Source organism: Saimiri boliviensis, chromosome 6 (genome assembly GCF_048565385.1).
Source record: "Saimiri boliviensis isolate mSaiBol1 chromosome 6, mSaiBol1.pri, whole genome shotgun sequence".
NCBI lineage: Eukaryota > Metazoa > Chordata > Mammalia > Primates > Cebidae > Saimiri > Saimiri boliviensis.
In genome coordinates, this window is record NC_133454.1 from 60006982 (window position 1) to 60030040 (window position 23059).

The 23059-nt window shown below is 37.3% G+C and overlaps 2 protein-coding genes across 3 annotated transcripts in view; one reads left to right on the forward strand and one right to left on the reverse strand.

Moving 5' to 3' along the window:
• SIAE (sialic acid acetylesterase) overlaps nucleotides 1–945 on the reverse strand; it is a 37487-nt gene extending 36542 nt beyond the window's left edge. For both annotated transcript variants that reach the window (XM_010334406.3, XM_003923558.4), the window contains exon 1: nucleotides 820–945. In XM_010334406.3, coding sequence (XP_010332708.2) covers nucleotides 820–886 — 67 coding nt within the window. In that variant the 5' untranslated portion in view covers nucleotides 887–945. The remainder of the gene's footprint in view (nucleotides 1–819) is intronic.
• Nucleotides 946–1026: 81 nt separating this feature from the next.
• SPA17 (sperm autoantigenic protein 17) lies at nucleotides 1027–21740 on the forward strand. Its single transcript, XM_010334405.3, has 5 exons — nucleotides 1027–1174; nucleotides 2433–2613; nucleotides 8157–8227; nucleotides 19076–19162; nucleotides 21451–21740. The coding sequence occupies exons 2-5, from the start codon at nucleotides 2460–2462 to the stop codon at nucleotides 21610–21612; spliced, it is 474 nt and encodes a 157-aa protein (XP_010332707.1). The 5' UTR covers nucleotides 1027–1174; nucleotides 2433–2459; the 3' UTR covers nucleotides 21613–21740.
• Nucleotides 21741–23059: the final 1319 nt, after the last annotated feature.

A 23059-nucleotide genomic window follows, 5' to 3' on the forward strand; every position in this document is an offset into this window, starting at 1 on the left:
GCAGACATTTTTCTGCAAGCTGTTCTCCTGCCCCAATTTTCATTTCTTAATATCTCCAGGGTCCACTCTTTGAGTGTTTTGAAAAAGAAAGGAAGAAAACCAACATTATCACTTTAGTTTGCATTAGCAGATAGATTCCATCTTCTGCTTCCTCCATACTGTGACCCAGTGTCCAGCCTAGGGTATTCCAATGGCAAGATCTAACCTGCACAATGGCCAAATCGAGCCACCCTCCTCCTCTATGCCACTCATATTATCCCACCACCAATATCTGTAAGTTGCATCAGAAATCAAAACTGAGCCTTAAATAGTCTGAGCTAGTGAGGAGGTTGTGCTTCTCAGCCCTAATAACCACTTAAACTAGTAAAATTTAATTCCCCCACGGAACCCCGCCTGAAGCAAACTCTCCCCAAGGGCACCACTGAGTGGGCAGCGCTGAAATGTTTTGGATGATTCAGTCACCTGTTTCCAAATATTATCTAACTAGCTTCGCCCCCTTCCCTGAGCTCCTCTGCAGTTACTCCAGGACCCCGAAGGTCTCTTTCTGGGCACATTTGGGCCTCCCACAGCACTTTCTCCTTGCTCACAGGCCGTATGTTAGGGATGGTGAGTGGGAGTGGAGAAAGCGGAGAGGCCGGGGTCCAACCCAGCGGATCCCTGCAGACCAGGCCTAGGTCGGAAATGAGAGTCCCTAGCCAAGCTAGGTTCCTTCGTCTACCTTTGAGAAAGGGGCTCTGCTCCGTGTCCCGGAAGGGACGCGGAGTCTCGGAGCCCGCACAGGCTGAGGGGCAGGGGTCCGGCCGAGCCGGGCCGCCTCACCTGCACTTTTGTCGGCCCACAGGATTGACTGCAGCACCAGCCCGACTACAAGCCCCGGCGTGACCATACTTGCGAGGATCTGCCCGCCGCCAGGGTCTGGGAAGGCGTACTCCTGGCTGGGGCGGGGGCGGGGGCGGGGGCGGGGCCTGGGAAGGGCGGGGCCTGGGCGGAGGCGAGGCCGGCTCCACCCTCTTTAGGCCCTGCAGTCCTCCGACCCTCCAGCGACCGCAGGGCGGGGCCGTGCTCGCCCCTTCCCGGCCGCCGTAGTTTTTGTGTTTGTGTTTTTTTAAGGAAAAACGGTTACCTAGCAACGAGAAAAACAACCGGAACTAGCGGCACCAGCTTGGAGAGAAAGGTGAGGCCGCTTCCCTACTTCCTCTCCGACACCAAAACTTCGCCTTTTCCCTTGGTCTCTCGTAGTCGCTCGGCATCCCAGACACAGCCTAGAGGCAGCCCATTCTGCGCGAGTCTGAAATCCCGGGTCCTCAACGTCTTGCCCTCGACTAGACGGGTCTGCCCCCTCCGCCCTCCCTCCTCTGCCCACATTGGTTCACAGTCTCGCCAGCCCTTTTCACCGCCCTAGAATGATTCAATACCCCCATCTCCTGCTATCTCAGAAAAAGCAAAAGAGAGGAGCCCGGCGTTGTCGCGCGCGTTTGTAATCCCAGTTGCTCGGGAGGCTGAGGCGGGAACACCGCTGGAGCCCAGGAGTTCGAGGCCAGAGACGCTGTCTCAAAGAAAAAAAAAAAAACGATGAAACGAGAACCCTCCATAGACTGAGCCTCATTAAACCGTCCAGTTCCCCTAACCTGGACCCCTACCATGGCCTCTGTCCCTATTCTTCACATTAACAGGCCGAGTCCCTGAGGATTCTTTTCATACTCAGTAGCTCAACCCTCTACTTAGCAGCTACCCTTAATCTAGCCCTTGTATTCCAAGACAGGAAGAGATAGTCTGGTCAAGAAGAAACTGGAAAGTATAAGAATCCCAAAACTTTAGAGGCTGGGATTTCAAAATAATGACACATCCCCATCCCATCCCGTCCTCCCTCACACCTAGGCACACACAACCCCATTCCACAGCACAAAGGTGTTCAAAGCATTATGGGGTCATGCTTCAGAAGTGGCAGCAAAGGGAAAGATTGTGCAACTTCTTCATTCAACAAATTGATTTCTAGAACCAGGACTAATTTCTACTCTTTAATTAAAATATATATATACACTTCAAAGAGGGTATTCTCAGAAATTGATAATGAATTCAATTTAACTTTTTAACAATCATTCTAACTTCCTGTGTGATAGTAAAAATTTACCCCTATCTTTTGAGATTACCAAAACAGTAAAGAGAGAAAAAGTCATATTGAAATTGTGATTTTTTTGTAGTGTTTAAAAAAACGATTTGCCCTAGTGAATGGGCCTGTGTTTGTATTATTCTAATTCATAATGCAGAATTCAGAACTCTTTGGAAGAAATGAATGGACTTGGATTGTGTTGGGGAAAAAAAGAATTCAAGTCCAAAAAATGTGGGTCTCAGAAATAATTCGTTGGCATAGCTGTGGTTATATAAGTAAAATCAGACAAATTTAAAGGCAATACTCTTTAATGAATCTTTAGGTTCCATAGGCAGTTCTTACCAAGAAGATGTCGATTCCATTCTCCAACACCCACTATCGAATTCCGCAAGGATTTGGGAATCTTCTTGAAGGGCTGACACGCGAGATTCTGAGAGAACAACCGGACAATATACCAGCTTTTGCAGCAGCATATTTTGAGAGCCTTCTAGAGAAAAGAGAGAGTAAGCTTTCTAAAAGTAGTCACTTTTTAAAATAGGAGACTAAGCCTTTGTTTATGGTAAAACTAGCTTAAGACCATCTCCATTCTGCAGAAAGCGTTTATGAGGCAAGGAGTTTCAGATAACAGTTCTTGCTCTTTGAAACAGTATGTACCTCTGTGATGTGTTCCCTTAAATTAGTTTCACATTATGGAAGATTACCAGTTCATTATTCAGACCTTCATTGTATTTCTCACAGACATACAGTGTGGAAGGTAACTTCAAAAGAGCATACATTTCTCTGGCGAAATCTGGGGGGGCGGGGGGGGACACAAGATCATCAGTCTACCCTCACCACATTCCAGCACACTGTTCCCGTGTCTCCCTGGCAGTTGACTATTATTCCTGAGATGGTTGTCTGTGGTTTCCTTTCCATTTTGATTCCTTTAATTTGAAAGTATTATAAGTGCTGCAAAAAGAATTCTGCAGTCCTTAAATAAACTGATATTCACTGGGGTATATGAAACTGTTCTGCAGCAAAGGCACAGACAAACTGCTTTGAAAGCTGGACTACCAGCCTGGAAAGGTAATTTCTATTCTTTATGCTAAGTCCCATCCTGCACAGATGCCAAGATCCCCACTAACAATAACTCTTTGGTTGAAAGCCAAAGCAAAGTCCCTTCACTCCCATAAATAAAATTTCTAAATCCCTAACCATGAAGGTTTATGACTGTCAGGACTTGACCAGTTTTGTTCTAAAAACCTATCCTTAGCCAGGCATGGTGGTGCACACCTTTAGTACCAGCTACTCAGGGGCTGAAGCAGGAGGATCACTTGAGCCCAGGGGTGCAGAACAGTAGTAAGCTATGATTACACCTGCGAATAGCCACTGCACTCCATCCTGGGCAACAAAGTGAATCCCTTTCCCCACTCCCACGACCCCCGCCCCAACCCCCGGAGAGCCATTCTTGATTAGAACATCCATTTTGTGTAAACTCTTGTCATCGTTACTTTTTATTACAGTATTCCAATGGAGTGGTAAAGGTGACTAGAAATAGGCACAAGCAAACAAACATTCTATTGTAATCATTTTATAGTGGAAGAAAACCTAGCACACGGGTAGAATTAAAGCAACTCCCATACACACTTCATAGCTCCACCCGCTTGCTTTTTTTGCCCTGCCCTGGAAGAGCTCAGAATCTCTGCCAATTTCCTGAATGTTGCTGGTCTTTTCCATATCCGGTCAGTGTGAATATTTGTTGCACAATCTGACACTTTAAATATTTTCCACTGAAAACATTTGATAAACTATATATAGAAAAGGAATGTTATTAAGAGAAATTGTGTGGCAATAGATTCTGGGGCCTATTGAGGGTAGAGGTAGGAGGCGGGTGAAGATTGAAAAACTACCTGTCAATCATTATGCTGATTACCATGGTGACAAAAATTGTCTCCACACCAAAGCCCCTCGACATAGAGTTTACCCGTGTAACAAATCTGCATGTGCATCCCTTGAACTAAAATAAAAGTTGGAAGGGGGAAAAAAAATAAAATTCTTTGGAAAAAGAGGTGAATTTTAATGAACATTAGTTTTATTACAAGATTAACTACAAATTCATGCAGTAAAAAGTCTTTAGTCATTTATTTAATTTTAGAACTCAGAAACATCCCATCATAAAAACATTTGCATCATTATTATCAGATCACAGTAATTAAAGCAAATGATTCAGATTAATGGTCTCAGGACATTAGCTCTCTAATAAACAATGGGTAAAACCATTTGAAAAAATTGTACCACACCCAATTACACCCATGTCAACCAAGGGCAAATTATCTATATGATATAAGTTTCAGAATTCAGTCTCTTCAGAAATGAAAAAAAAAAAATCGTTATAGACCACTAGCTCAGTCTCCCACACAGTGCAAGAATTCTCTTGCCAGCATTCATCATAGGTGGTTACTAGTCTTCATTTTTATTTTTGTGACAGGAAACATGTTAGTATATGATTTAAGTGGTATTTCAGGTCACTAGAAAAAAAGATGGACTTATTAAATTATTTTGAGATAAAAAAGGAAAAAGATAAAATTGGATCAATTTCTTATATTATACACAAGGACAAATTCCAAATTAGTCGAGTATATAAATATTTTTTAAAAGAAACTGTACGGATAAATATGGATGAATCTCTCTATAAGAGAAGAAAAAGTTTTGCTAGCTAAATTGCTTTAGTTGCTTCAAAAATTCGGAAGCAATTAGGGAAAATATTGTTATAATTTGACAACATAGAAGCAAACTTTTACATGAGAAAAAGCACTGTGAGGAAAACAAAACTGCAAAAGACAAACAGAAAAAATATTTGCAGTTTATATCCCAGTGGGTTAATATCCCTAATAAATAGTTTGAAAGAAAAACAAAACAGTGTGTTATAGGCTTATAGAGCCCAATAGGAAAAGTTGGCAAGAGATATGAGCAAACAATTCACACAAAAATGAATGCAAATGGCACTTACAAAAATATATTCAAACCAATTCATAATTCATAATAATAGAAGTCCAAATCAAAACTGCACTGAGCTACCAATAGCAATCCCTCCATTATATTGGCAAAAACTCAACATACTCTCTAGGCAATGCTGTGGGATAATAAGCATTTATATACATTGCCGTTGGATAAGCAAAATGCCATAATTTCAAGGAGGGAAACTTAGCAATACCTACCAAAATTATGTATGTATTTAACCTTTGACCCAGAAGTTCCACTTCTACATTTTTCAGTGCATTATTCTTTGTAGAAACAACCCAGATATCCATAATAAGAGATTAAGTGAACAAACTATAGTACATCTGCACAACTGAATAATATATATTACTGTTTTCAAAAATAAGAAAGATCGCTTGATGATACTATAGGTGATACTATGAAGTAACTTTCAGGATATATTCAGTGAAAACAGCAAGATGAGAAAAAGTGTGCTTAATGTGCTACTATTTTTTTTTTAATAGAGACGGGGATCTCACTATATTATCCAGACTGTTCTCAAATTCCTGGCGTGCAGTTGTACAATTGTGGCTCCACTGCAAACTCCCAGGCTCAAGCAGTCCTCCCACCTCAGCCTCCCAAGTAGCTGCAACTATAGGCATACACAACCACACTGGGCTAATTTTTGTTTTGTTTTGTTTGTAGAGATAGGGTTTCACCATGTTGCCCAGGCTGGTCTCGAACTCCTGAACTCAAGCAATCAGCCAGCCTTGGCCTCCTAAAGTGCTGGGATTACAGGAGTGAGCCACCACACCTGGCTTCAATTATATTTTTAAATGGATAAGTAAGTCTTTAAAAACTTAACATTTACCTTTAGGAGAAAATGAGCACGGTAGAGGGAACATGATATAAAATATCTTTAATTTGGAGTCATAAAAGTTTAGCATAGTTATAATTTTAAATCTAAAAATTGTTAAGCAATTTCTAAACTGTAAAAGCAAAGTGAAACATGAGCCTAACTAGTATTGACTGACATACACACACCAAAAGGAATTATTTCAAGTGATATTAAAATGCAGTAATTTGACTGTGCATGCCTAGTGCCTTTATTCTAAAAGCAAAATGAAATTATATATTGTAGAACAAAGCAAGTTAGCAACTAAACTAGTGTTATTAGGAATAAGATTTTTAGTACAGGAAAAATGACATTCAAGTAAGAAAATGAAAGAGGTTAATAAAATCCTGGAATCCTAAATTTGAGTTGAAAAATATCAGTGTGACCTCATGTTTTCTCTCTTTGAAAAATGAAAGAAATATTTTCTGGCTTTGTACTTAAAGGCCTCAAAACAATGACCAACCCAGTACCAGTGAGCACCTAGCTTCTAGGCTGTCATCTCTAAATACCATTCCCAGGAATGAAAGCTTCTTGGAGAACAAACTAATTTCATGAACTTGGCAAGAAATATACAAGATTAGGCTGAACATCTTGCCATACCAGAAAAGAAGGATGCTATCAAAGATTACTAGAGGTGTTTCCAAGGGACTCAGGAACATTTGAGCACCTGAGTAAGCTACCACTGGACAAATGTTTAACAAATAGAGCATCAATAATAAGAATAATATGTGCATTGGATTGAAATGCATCCATTTTCTTAAACATTTGTGAATTTGTGGTTGTTAAAAAAAAAAAAAAACATTCATTTGTCATCTTGAAAGGATTCTAGGAATTCGACAGATTATTCTGAAAACTGGTAAATAAAAGGAAAGAACTAAACCTTTAACCTTTCTTTCCTGTAAGAACTGTTCTTCAGAGTAACCAAACAGTTGATGAGGAAAAGTTCTCCTTAATGAGTACTCCAGAAAATAAATAAGTATTGATCAAATTAGAGCATTACCATTTCACAACCCCTAAAAAAATGATCTAAGCAAGGATCATCATGGGGCCCATGAAAATTATAAAAGAGTAACTACGTATTATAAATTTTATGACAGAATTACACAGCACTACCAATCAAGTATACTGGCTGAAAAAAATCAAACCATCAAACCCAAATCAGATCAAACCTATACATCTACCTACCAGTCTACAGGAAATTGAAAGGCAGAAGAATTTTTTAAAGGCCACCGTGGGGATAGTCAGAAACATCTGAACTATGAAAAACTCCAAAGGGAAAATCACCTAATTTCATCAACAAATAAATTGCAAGGAAAGAATCGGACAGAGGGATCTTTAAAAGAAATTTAAAAGACGTAACAAAGGGCTGTGCATCCCCATTTTGCGGATCCTGATTTGAACCAACAAATAAGACAATGGAAGAAATTTGGATAGTTGACTAACTAATTGATAATATTGAGGAATTATTAATATTATTAGTATTTTGAAGTATGATAATGGTGTGGTTATATTTTAAAAGTATATATTGAGATACATTCTGAAATAAGTAATTGCAGATAAAATAACAGGATGCAAGGGGTTGGTTTAGAAATAATCAGAAGAAAGGGTTATAGATGAAACAAAGTAAATCATGGGTTGATCATTGAATCTAGACAATATGCACATGGGAGCTTATTATCCTATATACTTTCTAAGTTTGAAATTTTTCATACTATAAAGTTAAAGAAAAAAATTGTTTAAAAATAAATACCTGTCTTTGTCTATGTCAACTGTCTACATATTATTTTTTAAAGTTTCTTTCATCCTTCACTTTTCCAAACTTTCTGACAAGTTAGCATTTAGTTTTATACATTTTTCTGTGTTTACTAATGCATGTTCTAAGTGTCAACATTTATATTTAAGTACTGGCATTTTTTCTTTCTCCCATTTTATTATAAATTCTATTAAGGCAGAAATTATGTTTTTAGTGCTTTTCTAAATATCCCCAAAGGCTCATCCAATGTTCAATTGGTAATTGTATATTTAATAATCACTAGTAATGTCTGCAGTGCTAGGCTATGTACAATGTCAACATTTGGGCTGTCAGTAAAGAACCTGTAATTTGAAATAAGAAACTTATATTTGTGTTACTATTCTACTATTTACCTTAATGCATTCAAATAAATCTGAAGTTATTATATTTTTATTATTTAGAAACCAACTTTGATCCAGCAGAATGGGGGAGTAAGGTAGACGACCGCTTCTATAACAATCATGCATTTGAGGTATGGTCTTTTGAAGCTATTGGATTTGGCTATTTCTTACCTCTGTCAACAGCTAGCAATTATTAGGCTATCCCCAGAATTGTGAGAATTATGTGAGGAGACATCACAAATAACTTATTAAATCTTTTTAAGTGGTCTGGGATTTTTTATGAGAATTTTTTTCTAAAGTATCTGAGTCATGTACAGATATTTCACTTAAGTTTAACAATGATCAACAGGAAGAAAGTGCTTGAAAGTTATGAATAATTATTTCATTATTTATTCTTCAAATGTTTTCAGCATCACAGTGCTTAACAGAAGCAGGTACTTAACAAATAATTACTGAATTAATAGGTGAACAGTCTATTTCATCGTCTATATTATGAATAGTCTATATTAATAGTCTATATCATAGACTAAAACACTGTTAGTCCAATTATTTCATTATCAGTGATATATTACAAAAGACTAATTATAATTAAAGATAGTAATGGTATAGTTTTCTCTATAAAGCTAGTTTTTTCAGAGTCTGAGCCTATATTTCTCTTTAGCAGCTTTACAAAGACAGCTTTCTCAACCAAGTTTCCTCAAAAAAAGATTAAGCCCTAAATCAAAGGCACTAATTGCATATAAGGAATCAGTGTCCTGCTTTGTATCTAGAATGGTTCTGGTTGTGTACCATCTTTGGGAAAATTGAGAAAAGAGGCCCTCAAAACATTCTCTGTGTTCTGTGACTTAGATAATGAATCCTGGTTGAAAAGGCTGTGTGGTATCAGCAATATTGGCATCAACTGGAAACTTGATAGAAATTCAGAGTCTCACAGGAAACACAAAAAACAAGGAAATATGACACCCCAGAATGAACACAACAATTCTTCAGCAATAGATCATAACCAAAATGAAATTCTTGAGGTCTCAGGTGAGGAATTTAAAATATTGGTTTTTAAATATGGTCAGTGAAGTGCAAGAGAAATCTGAAAACCAATGCAAAGAACTCAGTGAAACAATTGAGGATATAAATGAAAAATTATTCAAGGAGATAGATTTTTATTTTTAAAGAACTCTAACTTAAATTCTGAAATTGAAGAATTTATTGAAGGAAATGCAAAATATATTCAAAGGTTTAACAATAGACTAGACTAAGTAGAACAAAAAAATTTTAGAACTTGAATACAGGTCTGAAACAGTCCAGTTAGACAAAAATAAAAAAGAATAAACAAAGCCTTTAAGACATTTGGGATAACATAAAGCAACTGAATATTTGAATTATTGGTATCCCCAAGGACATAAAGATCAGAAGGTTTAGAAAACCTATTTAATGCAACAATAGATGAAAACTTTGCAAGTCTAGCAAGAGATTTAAACATCCAGATATAAAAGGCACAGTGATTCCCCAAACAAATACAATGCAAACAACAACAACAACAACAACAACAAAAACAAAAAAAAAAGGTTTCACTACAGCACTATCCAAAGTCAAAGAGTGAATTCTAAAAACAGCAAGAGAAAAACATCAACTTTGAGGGAAAACCCATCAGACTGGTAATTGTATTTCTCAGCAGAAACCTGACAGGCCAGGAAGAATGGGATGATGATTCAAAGTGCTGGAAGAAAACACTATCAGCCAAGAATTCTATATCCAGCAAAATTAACCTTCAAAATTAAGGTTAAATAGTCTTTCCCAAACAAGCAAACTAGCCTTGTCCTGCAAGAAATGTTCAAACAAATCCTCAACTTGGAAGCCAAAAGATGGCATTTAGCATCATGAAAACACATGAAAGTATAAAACTCACTGTTAAAGCAATCACACAAAGGAGGAAGAGAAATGAACCAAATGGCACCACAACAGAATTCCACCAATCCACAATGACAAATAGTAAGAGAAAAAGAAACAGATAATATATAAAATAACCAGAAAACAATTAACAATATGACAAAAGGAACAAAACGTCACATATCAATAATAACTTTAAACATATATGGATGAAATGTTCAACATAAAAGCTATAGATGGGCTGAATGGATTTCTTTAAAAAAAAACAACAACAAAAAAAAAAACATGATCCAACTATATGCTCCTAATAAGAAACTTACCTTAACCTGTAAAAACATATAGACTGGGCCGGGCGCGGTGGCTCAAGCCTGTAATCCCAGCACTTTGGGAGGCCGAGGCGGGTGGATCACAAGGTCGAGAGATCGAGACCAACCTGGTCAACATGGTGAAACCCCGTCTCTACCAAAAATACAAAAAATTAGCTGGGCATGGTGGCGCGTGCCTATAATCCCAGCTACTCAGGAGGCTGAGGCAGGAGAATTGCCTGAACCCAGGAGGCGGAGGTTGCGGTGAGCCAAGATCGCGCCATTGCACTCCAGCCTGGGTAACAAGAGCGAAACTCCGTCTCAAAAAAAAAAAAAAAAAAAAAAAAAAAAAAAAACATATAGACTGCAAGTAAAGAGGTGGAAAAAGATATTCCAGGCCAACAGAAACCAAAAGCAAGCAGAAGTAGCTATAGTGATATTCAGTAAAACAGTTTAAGTCAAAAACAGTAAAAAACAACAACAAACAAGTTCACTTTATAATGAAAAAGGGATCAGTTCAGCAAGAGACTGTAACAATTGTAAATATGTACACACTCAGCACTGGAGCAACCAGTTCATTTTAAAAAATTAATATGTGTAAAGACAGAGGTAGATTGCAATACAATAATAGTGGGAGACTTCAACACCCCACTCATAACATTAGACAGATTATCTAGACAGAAAATCAACAAAGTAACTGATATAGTTTGGCTGTGTGCCTACCCAGATCTCATCTTGAATTGTAGTTCTCATAATCCCCGCATGTTGTGGGAGGGATGCAGTGGGAGGTAATTTAATTGTGGGGGTGATGGTTTTATAAGGGGCTTTTCCTTCTTTGCTCATCTCTCATTCTCTCTCCTGCCACTCTGTAAAGAGATGCCCTCCACCATGATCGTAAGTTTGCTGAGGCTTCCTCAGCCATGCAGAAGTATGAATCAATTAAACCTCTTTTCTTTATAAATTACCCAGTCTCGGGATTTCTTCATAACAGTGTAAGAACAGGCTAATACAGTATTTTTTTTTTTTTTGAGGCAGAGTCTCGTTCTCTCACCCAGGCTGGAGTGCAGTGGCATAATCTCAGCTCACTGCATCTTCCACCTCCCAGGTTCAAGCGATTCTCCTGCCTCAGCCTCCCAAGTAGCAGGAATTATAGGTACATACCACCACACCCAGCTGATTTTTATATTTTGTATTTTCACCACGTTGGCCAGGCTGGACTCAAACTCCTGACCTCAAGTGATCCATCCACCTCTCCTTCCCAAATTACTGGGATTACAGGTATGAGCCAATGTGGCCTAGCTAATACAGAAAATTGGTACTGCAGAGAGTGAGGCACTACTGTAAAGATACCCAAAAATATGGAAGCAACTTTGGAACTGTGTAACAGGCAGGAGTTGGAACCATTTGGAGGATTCAGAAGGCAAGAAGATGTTGGAAAGTTTGGAACTTCCTAGAGACTTGTTGAATGGGTTTGACCAAAATACTGATAGTGATATGGACAATGAAGTCCAGGCTGAGGTGGTCTAAGATGGAGATGAGGAACTTGTTGAGAACTGGAGTAAAGGTCACTCTTACTATGCAAAGAGACTGGCAGCATGTTGCCCCTTCCCTAAAAATCTGTGGAACTTTGAACTTGAGAGAGATTATTTATGGTATCTGGTGGAAATTTCTAAGCAGCAGAGCATTCAAGAGGAAGCAGAATATAAAAGTTCAGACATTTTGCAGCCTGATGACACAATAGAAAAGAAAACTCCATTTTCTGGTGAGAAATTCAAGCTGGCTGCAGAAATTTGCATAAGTAATGAGGAGCCAAATGTTAATCACCAAAACAATGGCAAAATGTCTCCAGGGTATGTGAGAGACCTTCACAGGAACCTCCCATCACAAGCCTGGAGGCCTGGGAGAGAAAAAATGGTTTCCTGGACCAGACCCAGGGCTGTCTTGCTCTCTGCAGCCTTGGGACATGGTATCCTGTGTCCCAGCTGCTTCAGCTCCAGCCGTGGTTAAACGGGGCCAATGTACAGTTCAGGTCATTGCTTAAGAGGGTGCAAGCCCCAAACATTGGCAGGTTATATGTGGTGTTGAGCCTGTGGGTCCACAGAAGCCAAGAATTGAGGTTTGGGAACCTGCACCTAGATTTCAGAGGATGTATGGAAACACCTGTATGTCCAGGCAGAAGTTTGCTACAAGTGTAGAGCCCCCAGGGAGAACCCCTGCTAGAGCAGTGTAGAAGGGAAATGTGAGGTCGGAGCAGCCACACAAGAGTCCCCACTGGGGCACTGCCTGGTGGAGCTGTGAGAAGAGGGTGACTAGCCACCAGACCTCACAATGGTGGACCCACCAATAGTTTGCACTGTGCACATGGAAAAGCTGCAGACATTCAATGCCAGCCTATGAAAGCAGCCAGGAGGGGAACTATACCCTGCAAAGTCACAGGGGTGGAGCTGACAAGGTCATGGGAGCCCACCTCTTGCATCAGCACACCGTGGATATGAGACATGGAGTCTAAGGAGATCATTTTTAAACTTTAAGGTTTAATGACGGCTCTCTTGGATTTCAGACTTGCATAGGGTCTGTACCACCTTTGTTTTGGCCAATTTCTCTCATTTGGACCAGGTATATTTACCCAATGCCTGTACCCACATTGTATCTAGGAAGTAACTAGCTTGCTTTTGATTTTACAGGCTTATAAGCAGAAGGAACTTGCTTTGTCTCAGATAAGACTTTGAACTTGGGACTTTTGGGTTAATGCTGGAATCAGTTAAGACTTTGGGGGACTGTTGGAAAGGCATGATTGTGTTTGAAATGTGAGATCATGAGATTTTGGAGGGGCTGGGGCCAAATGATATGCTTTGGCTGTGTCCTCACCCAAATCTCATCTTGAATTGTTGTTCTCCTAATTCCCACATATCATGGGAGGGACCACATGGAGGTAATTGAATCATGGGTGTGATGGTTTTATAAGGGGCTTTTCCCCCTTTTGCCTGCTCTCATTCTCTCTCCTACCATCCTGTGAAGAGGTGCTTTCCACCATGATTGTAAGTTTCCTGACGCCTCCCCAGCCATGCAGAGCTGTGAGTTATTTAAATTTCTTTTCTTTGTAAATTACCCAGTCTCAGGTATTTTTTCATAGCAGTTTGAGAACGGACTAATGCCATAACATTGAACTTAAATTTGACTTTAAACAAACGGACCTAACAGCATTTACAGAACATTCTATTCAGCAACTGCAGAATATATATTCTTTTCATCAGCACATGGAACATTCTCAAAAATAAACCAAATTATGTTAGGGCACAAAACAAGTCTCAACAAATTTTTAAAAGTCAGTTTAAAGTATCTTGTCAGACCACAGTGGAATAAAACTAAAAATCAATACTGAGAGAGATTTTGGAAATAGTACAAATACATGGAAATTAACATATTTCTGAATGTCTACTGGATCAAGACAAATTTTTTAAAAGTTTGAAATAAATTTAAAGTTTGAAGAAAGTTTTTTAAAAGTTTGAAACAAATTAAAACTGGAAACAACATACCTATGGTATACAGAAAAACTAGTGCTAAAAGAAGTTGATAGCAATTAATGCCTACATCAAAAATGTAGAAAGATTACAAATTAACAATTGAAAGATGAACCTCAAGCAACTTGAAAAGCAAGAACAAACCAAACAGTGGCAGAAAAAAAGAGAGAACAAAGATCAGAACAAAACTAAATGGAGACTAAAATAACAATACAAAAGATTAACAAAACAAAAAAATTGGTTCTTTGAAAAGATAAATAAAATTGATAAATGGCTAGCTAGACTAACCAAGAAGAGAGAAGACCCAAATAAACAAAATTAGAAATGAAAAAGAAGATATTACAACTGATGGTATAGAAACATAAACAGTCATCAGAGACTATGATGAACAATTATACACTCACAAACTAGAAGACATAGAAGAAATAGATAAATTCCTGGAAACATACAACCTACCAAGATTGAATCAGGAAGAAATAGAAAACTTAAACAGACCAATAACAAGTAGTAAGATTGATTCAGTAATAAAAATCTGCCCCCACCATCACCACCAAAATAAAAGGCCAGGCTTAATGGATTCACAGCCAAATTCTACCCAGTTCTGCATACAAAGAAGAACTAATACCACACATCCTGAAACTATTCCAAAAAATTGAGAAGAATGGATTCTCCCTAAACTCATTCTATGAGGCCAATATCACCCTGATACCAAAACCAGACAAGAACCCAACAAAAACAGAAAACTGCAGACCAATATTCCTGATGAATAGATGCAAAAATCTTCAACAGAATACTAGCAAACAGAATCCAACAGCACATCAAAAAGGTAACACACTGTGATAAAATCAGTTTTAAACCAGGAATACAAGGATGGTTCAACATCTCTAAATCAATAAATGTGATACATCAACAAAATGAAAGACAAAAACCATATGCAGAAAAAGCATTTGATAAAATTCAACATCACTTCATGATAAAAAATCTCAACAAGGTAGGCATAGAAGGAACATACTTCAAAAATAAATGCCATATACAAAAATTCCACAGCTAATACTATACCTAATAGGAAAAAATTAAGAGCAGTTCACCAAAGAACAGGAAAAAGACAAGGATTTTCACCACTCCTATTCAACATAGTACTGGAAGTCCTAGCCAGAACAATGAGGCAAGGGAAAGAAATAAAAAGCATCCATATTGCTGATATAGATAGATATAGATATATTATATTATATATAGATGAATATATATTCAGAAATGAGGTCTCATTCTGTCATCCAGGCTGGAGTGCCATGGTGTGATTATAGTTCATTGTAGCCTTGGCCTCTTGGAATCAAGGGATCCTCCCATCTTAGCCTCCCAAGTTGCTAGGACTACAAACGTGTGCCACCACACTGAATAATGTTTTTGTCTTTTGTAAAGATGGGGTTTTGCCATGTTGTCCAGACAGGTCTCCAGCTACTGGCCTCAAGTGATCATCCTGCCTTGGCCTCCTAAAGTGCTGGGATTTCAGGCATGAACCACCGTGCCTGACTCCCAATATAATCTTATATCTAGAAAAATCTAAAGACTCCACTAGAAAACTCTTAGATTTGTTAAATGAATTCATTAAAGTTGCAGGATACAAAATCAATGCACAAAAGTCAGTAGTATTTCTATTCACTAATAACAAGGTGACTGAGAAAGGAATCAAGAAGACAATCCCATTTATAATAGCTTTAAAAAACAAGGAGTAAATGCAAGCAAGGTGGTGAAAAATCTGTACAAGAAAAATGATAAAATACTGATGAAAGCAATTGAAGATGATACAAACAAGTGGAAAAACATCCCAGGCTCATGGACCAGAAGAATTAATATCTTTAAAATGACCATACTTTTTCTCAAAACAATCTACAGAGTCAATGCTATCCCTATCAGAATACCAGCTCACTTTTCACAGAATTGGGAAAAACAATCCTAAAATTCATATGGAACCAAAAAAATGTCCAAATAGCCAAAGCAATCCTGAGCACGAAAAACAAAGCTGGAGATGTCACATTATTAAATGATATTCAAATGATATTATAGGTTGGTGCAAAAGTAATTGCGGTTTTTGCTATTTCAGTAGAAAAATACTGCAATTACTTTTGCACCAAATGAATACAAGGCTATAGTAACCAAAACAGCATAGAACTGCTATTAAAAACAGACACAAATCAATGGAATAGAGAAGAGTCAGAAATAAACCCATATACATATAACCAACTGATCTTTAGCAAAGCTGATAAGAACATACATTGTGGAAAGGACATCCTCTTCAATAAATAGTGCTGGCAAAATTGGACACGCATATATAGAAAACTGAAACTGGATCCCTATCTCCCATCATATACAAAAATCAACTCATCATCAATTAAAGATTTAAACATAAGACCTAAAAGTATAAAAATGCTAGAAGAAAACCTAGGGGAAACTTTTCTGGATATTGGCCTAGGCAAAGAACATATGACTATGACAACAAAAGCACAGGCAACGAAACCAAAAATAGACAAATAGGACTTAATTAAGCTAAAAAGCTTCTATACAGTGAAAGAAATAATCAACAGAGTGAAAAGACAAGTTGTTAAATGGGAGAAAATATTTGCAAACTATTCATCCACCAGGGGACTAATACCCAAAATACACAAGGGAGTCAAACAATTCAACAACAACAACAAATAAATAATCTCATTAAAAATGGGCAAAGGGCAGGGCATGGTGGCTCATGCATGTAATCCCAGCACTTTGAGAGGCAAAGCAGGAAGATTGTTTGAGCCCAGGAGTTTGACATTAGCATGGGCAACATGGTGAAACCCATCTCTACAAAAAATTGGCCATACATGGTGGTGTGCACCTGTAGTCCCCAGCTACTTGGGAGGCTAAGGTGAAAGGAACACTTGAGCCCACAAGTCAAGGCTGTAGTGAGCCATAATCATGCCATTACACTCCAGCCTGGGCAACAGAGTGAGACCCTGTCTCAAAAAAAAAAAAAAGAAAAGGAAAAAGTAAAAAGAACTTGGAGGCTGGGCGTGGTGGCTCAAGCCTGTAATCCCAGCACTTTGGGAGGCCGAGGTGGGTGGATCACAAGGTCAAGAGATCGAGACCATCCTGGTCAACATGGTGAAACCCCGTCTCTACTAAAAATACAAAAAATTAGCTGGGCATGGTGGCACGTGCCTGTAATCCCAGCTACTCAGGAGGCTGAGGCAGGAGAATTGCCTGAACCCAGGAGGCGGAGGTTGCGGTGAGCCGAGATCGCGCCATTGCACTCCAGCCTGGGTAACAAGAGCGAAACCCCGTCTCAAAAAAAAAAAAAAAAAAAAAGAACTTGGAAAAAGACATGAATAGAGATATTTTAGAAGAAGACATGCAAGTCCAACAGGTATATTTTTAAATGCTCAATATCACTAATCATCAGAGAAGTTCAAATCAAAACTACAATAAGTATCATCTTACCCCACTCAGAATGGCTATTTTGAAAAAGACAAAAAATAATAATAACATATTGGCAAGGATATAGAGAAAGGAGAACTCTTATACACTGTCGGCAGGAACGTAAATTAGTACAGCCTTTAAGGAAAACAGTATGGAGATTTCACAAATAACTAAAAATAGAACTACTACTCAGTCCAACATTCTCACTATTAGGTATCTACCCAAAGGAAAATAAATTAATACATCAAAAGACACCTTCATTTTTATGTTGTTTGCAGCACCATTCACAACAGCGAAATTATGGAATCAACCTACATATCAGTCCAATGGATGAATGAATAAAGAAAATATGGATATATACACAATGAAGTATAATTCAGCCATAATAAAGAAAGAAGTTATGTCTTTTTCAGCAACATGGATAAGACAGGATGCCATTATCTTAAGTAAAACAAGCCAGGCACAGAAAGACATGTAGTAGATATTTACACTCATAAGTGGGTGCTAAAAAAAAAATGTGTTCAAATGGACATAGAGAATGAAATAATAGATAATGGAGACTCAAAAAAGTGAGGAGAGGTGGGAGGGGGCAGAATAATGAGAAATTGGTTAATGGGTAAAATGTACATTATTTGGATAATGGACATCTTAAAAACCCTGACTTGATCACCAATCCATGCCTATAACAAATTTGTACATGTACTCTATAAATTTGTACAAATATTTAAAAAAAGAAGAAATTCAAAGTATTGTCTTCCCCAGGTCTACAAATCAGAAGTTACATTTTTAAAAGATCACCGGAATAATTCATAGGTACATTAAAATTTAAGAACACTGCTCTAGACAACTGAGTTAATACTGTTAGCCACAAAGCACCAGCAGATATTAGAATTGAAAAGAATTAACAAAGTTCAGGTTTTGGTGGTGTTCTCCAGTAGATTTGAGGGATTTCCTAAAGAAGTAGCTGTCATTTATTACATGAGTTTGAAAGTGAAGTTCCATCCATTTGTGCCTGCAGATATGGGTGTGTTCTGCTTATTTCTATTTCACTAGATTCTCTGTGTTCATGTTTTATTTGTATTCATGTTTTATCGAAATAAAGTAATAATGTTGAAAATTTTAAATCCTTATGTCACATAGCAATTCTGGGGTATTTCTTTTTTTTAATGCTAAAGGTTTCATTTGAGTAGATTACATCTTCTTACATTTTAGTTTCATAGGTTAAATAAGCTCTTTCAGTAGTTGTGAATTAGCAATGCCTTTAGTTTGGGGAGGAAGACTTAAATAACCATGTCAAAATAGGCAGAGGTGGATTCTCCTTTTATGTTTAAATCATAAAGCAAAACTCCACAGCAAAACTTGCTTCTTTTACTAGTTTTAATTCATAAACCTCACTCAAAAGTCAACTTGACGTCACACTATAGAACACAGTGCCATTTATTTTATTCCTATTTTAGAAACTGTTCGAATCTCTCTTTTATACTTTGTTCAGGATTCATTATAGCATCTTATCAACTTTTAGTATAGGACAGTGGTTTACTTTTAACATAAAACAGTGGTATACACATTCCAAAAGCAACAGATCAATTGCTTTGCTGATTATTTGGCCTTTAATATTTGTTTACACATATTCCCTTAAGAGCTTTAATTATTTATTCTTGTTTTTAATGTATTTTTCTTATTAAAGATAAATATGTAGTGTTTAATTCCCTCTATTTCTCAGTAATTTAAAGTAATATTTAATTACTTCTAACCATTTTTATATAAGACTTTGCTATTTTGGAAACATTGCTAATTTGGCTCTCTCCTATCTGTCCAGAAGCAAGAACCATCTGAGAAATGTGATCCTAAAGAAGAAAAGTCTCAGGTATCTGGGAAGGAGGAAGAAACACCAGTCACCATCTTAGTATGTAATATTTTTCATGTACTATTGAAGAATGATATTTTCATATACAAAGAATGATATTGCCCAATTTAAAATTGAACTCCAATGAATGTCTGTTATCTTTATTGTCAAAATTATGATTTTACCTTCCAGATAATTAACATCAAGATAAACTCCAGATAAAGATTAACATCAAGATAATATCCAGATAAAATAACTGGTAGATCATTTTCAGCCATGCCTCTTATGATCAAAAACTCATTTTTCCCTTAAAAATAAAATCTTATTTTTCAAGATTGTTAATGGATGGAAAATCTCCCTATGGGGAAGGGCAGACAGAACTCACAGCCCCAGCTGTGATCTTTCAGATTCATCTTCCACTTTGGGAATTTCTCACTAATTGATGCTGTCACCACTATACAATAGCAAACATTCAGAGATAACAAAAGAAAAGTCACAGGGGATTACATACAGCCAAAATAATGACTTTACAACAATATGGCTTATTCATCTTCCATGCATAACCCTCTACAAAATGCCTCTGTGCCTGACGTACTACATCCAAGCAGTCAAGACATAGAGAAGTCCACCTTCAAAGATACCTATATTCAGTGGTGTGCTAGAGCCAGCTCCCAAGAGACAAGAGACATTTCTACCCAGGCTCGTGTTCAATAATGTCACTTTAATAACTTGAATCATCTGCAATGAGAATTTTAAGACCATGGCAAACACTGCAAATCTGGGCTTTGTTTTTTTCTGGAGAGCCAGTTGTTAAAACACTTATCAGTACATGAATGTTTCTATTCTTCATAGTCCAGACTCTTGTGGACTAGGCCTCATAAGAAAGAAGAACTCACTCTCTACAATGTCAAAGTTCAAACTTCTGAGTTCCTTTTTATGTCTCAGGTCCTAGGTAGTTGCCCAGTAACTGGCACCCAGAATGGATATCCCCTCAAGGAATACCCTACTTCCTACCTAGTAATGCGTGACTTTTCCCTATGAGATGTACAGGTTATTCCAGAATTATATCAATACAACCCAATAAGCCTAACATTAAGATGTAACAGAAAGTTAAAGAAGAAGGGAATTTTATTTTCTTAACATCTTTCATAGGTGCTCTTACACAGGTTTTCATGAGTTTGAATAGGGATCTCATTGATTTCCAACTTGAGTATTTTCATTTGCCTGTATTAGGATGTCATCTCAAAGAATTTAGTACCATTCTGTTTGCATTTAAAGTTTGAGCCAGATTTGTCTCATTGTTTATAATGGGGGGCTGGGAGCTTGAGCAACCCAATAGCCCATTAATATGAGATTGAGTAAATATTAAATAAAAGTATATCAGTATAATATAATACAATGATGTCATAAAAAAGAAGAAGGGGCAGAGTTATACACTGACTAGTAACACAGAAAAAGAGAACCAAGATATATTGTTACATGGAAAAAGTAGCTGCAGAACTCTGTGATTAGCATGATCTCATTTTTAAAATAAAAAGGCATGTATATACCCATATGAATATATTTGCATATACAGAAATTTTGGAAGGATATAGATACTCAACTCATAATAATGGGTATCTCCCAGGAGCAGGATTTGAATAGGGGGAGAAAGCTTTCACTGCCAATGACATTTGAGTTTTTAAAGTGTATACATATCATTTCTATCATATTTAAAGATATATTGAAAGCTATATATTCAGTTGTACACTAATGATTCATGCATTTTACTATCTGTAAATTTATACCTAAAAATTTATACCCATTTTTTTAAAAAAGATGATAATGTGCCAAAGTTCAACAAACCATGTTAAAACTGACTTTACTGGACTAAACGGATTTCTCTTTGGCACTTCACTTTAAATGTATGACTTTGATTAGCTAATCATTTAGAAATTGAGAAGTTATTCTAATTTATTGTATGTAGTTATGATTATTTTTAGACATAACATTTATTATTATTCTTAACATTTTTACCATGCCTCAAGGATTCTTTTTTTGTTCCCTCCAACCCCTCAAAATAGTACCTATTTAAGGAAACTGAAATAGGCACTGTTCTGGGGGAAGGAAAGTTGGCAATGATCTTTTGTTGCTGAGACATATTAAAGAGTGACAAAACAAAATGCCTGCTATTTTGGCATTTGCCATTCGGTGCATATACAATGTGACAATATATGAAACTCCCTCAGGAAGCAACAGATCTCAGATAGTTGCCTCCCTAAATTGATTAAATTTTATGCATTTATTTTTATGGCATCAAAAATACGCCATGTTTAAAGAGTCTGTTACATTTTCTCCTTTCAATGAAGGACTCTTCTGAGGAAGATAAAGAAAAAGAAGAGGTTGCTGCTGTCAAAATCCAAGCTGCCTTCCGGGGACACGTAGCCAGAGAGGAGGTAAAGAAAATGAAAACAGATAGTCTTCAAAATGAGGAAAATGAGGAAAATGAGGAAAAAGAGGAAAACAAGTGAGGACACTGTTTTTACCTCCAGGAAACATGAAAAATAATTCAACTCCATTAATCTTCTTGTTATTGTCATTTTTTCCTGAGTAAGGAAGATTAGATGTTGTGAAATAACATTTGTTGCTATTGTGAAAATCTGTCATGAGCATTTGTTGCATAAGCATACCATTGAAACATGCCACTTGAAGACTTCTCTGAGATCATGAGTTTGTTTACACTTGTCTCAAGTCTATCTATAGAGACCCTTGGATTTAGAGTTATAGAACTGAAGTATCTGAGATTACAGAGATCTCAGAGGTTCTGTGGTCTAACCATTATCAAATAAATAAATCCTCGCTATCACATCCCCTAAAGATGTTCTTTAGCTCCTGTTTCACTCCTAGTGATAAAGAATTTCACTGCTTTTTAAGGATAGTCCATTTAAATTTAGAATTTTTAGAAAGATAAGCTGGGTCAAAACTCTGCCTCTTTCAGCCTGGCCAACATGGTGAAACTTCATCTCTGCTAAAAATACAAAAATTAGCCAGATGTGTTGACATGCGCCTGTAATCCCAGCTACTCAGGAGGCTGAGGCAGAAGAATTGCTTGAACCCAGGAGGCGGAGATTGCAGTGAGCTGAGATTGTGCCACTGTACTCCAGCCTGGGCGATAGAGCAAGACTCTGTCTCAAAAAAAAAAAAAAAAAAAAAAAAAAAAAAAAAAAAATCTGCCCCCCTTTTAAATTTAACCCACTTGTTTTCATTTATCATACATGCATTCGATTATTTATTGAAAATGTATTGAGCACTATTTATGTGCTGGGAATTAGTAGTGAATACTGTTCTTACACTCATGCAACTTACACAATTTTTTATTGTTTTGCTCTCCAGAACATCACATTGGAAAAAGCAAAAGCTATCATATCATGCTGTCTTCTTCAGTTAAAACTTTCCAAGTTTTTTTTAATATACAATGGTATATTTAAAAAATATACAAATGGTAATGCCTATTTTACAAACTCAGAGGCTTTATATCTTATTTGAATGGTTCACTGAACCATTCAAATCCCCAGCGCCTTATTTTTAGAAAGTTCAGTCTCTCCTTTTTGAGACCCCTCCACCTTTGATTGTCCAGGAAACTGAGGGTTCATGTCTCAGACCAAAGCGTGCAGTTCTCTTCCCAATACGAAAGGTAGAAAGTACAGTCTTACCATTTAGTTAATGTTGTTGCCTTCTACCATAATGTTGTAACATAGTCCAGCAGACTGAGGTGATTCTCTGGCTGGTTCCAATTCCTGCCTGCACCATAGTAGATGGTCCATGATTTAGTTCCAGGATTACATCTCTCTTCATTCATAGTTCCACAGCCATTGTTCCCAAAGCTCAAAAACAAGGCGGGATGGCCCAGTCCTGAGGAGTTTCTAAAACCAGGTATATGTTATGTCATAACAAATACTCTTCTACAAACACTTTGAT

Excerpts from the sequence above, each read along its gene's own strand:
- SPA17 (XM_010334405.3), top strand. The coding sequence starts at position 2,460 with ATGTCGATTCCATTCTCCAACACCCACTATCGAATTCCGCAAGGATTT. Across the intron at positions 2,614-8,156 it reads CCTTCTAGAGAAAAGAGAGA|AAACCAACTTTGATCCAGCA; the intron begins GTAAGCTTTCTA and ends TTTATTATTTAG. Across the intron at positions 8,228-19,075 it reads ATAACAATCATGCATTTGAG|AAGCAAGAACCATCTGAGAA; the intron begins GTATGGTCTTTT and ends CTATCTGTCCAG.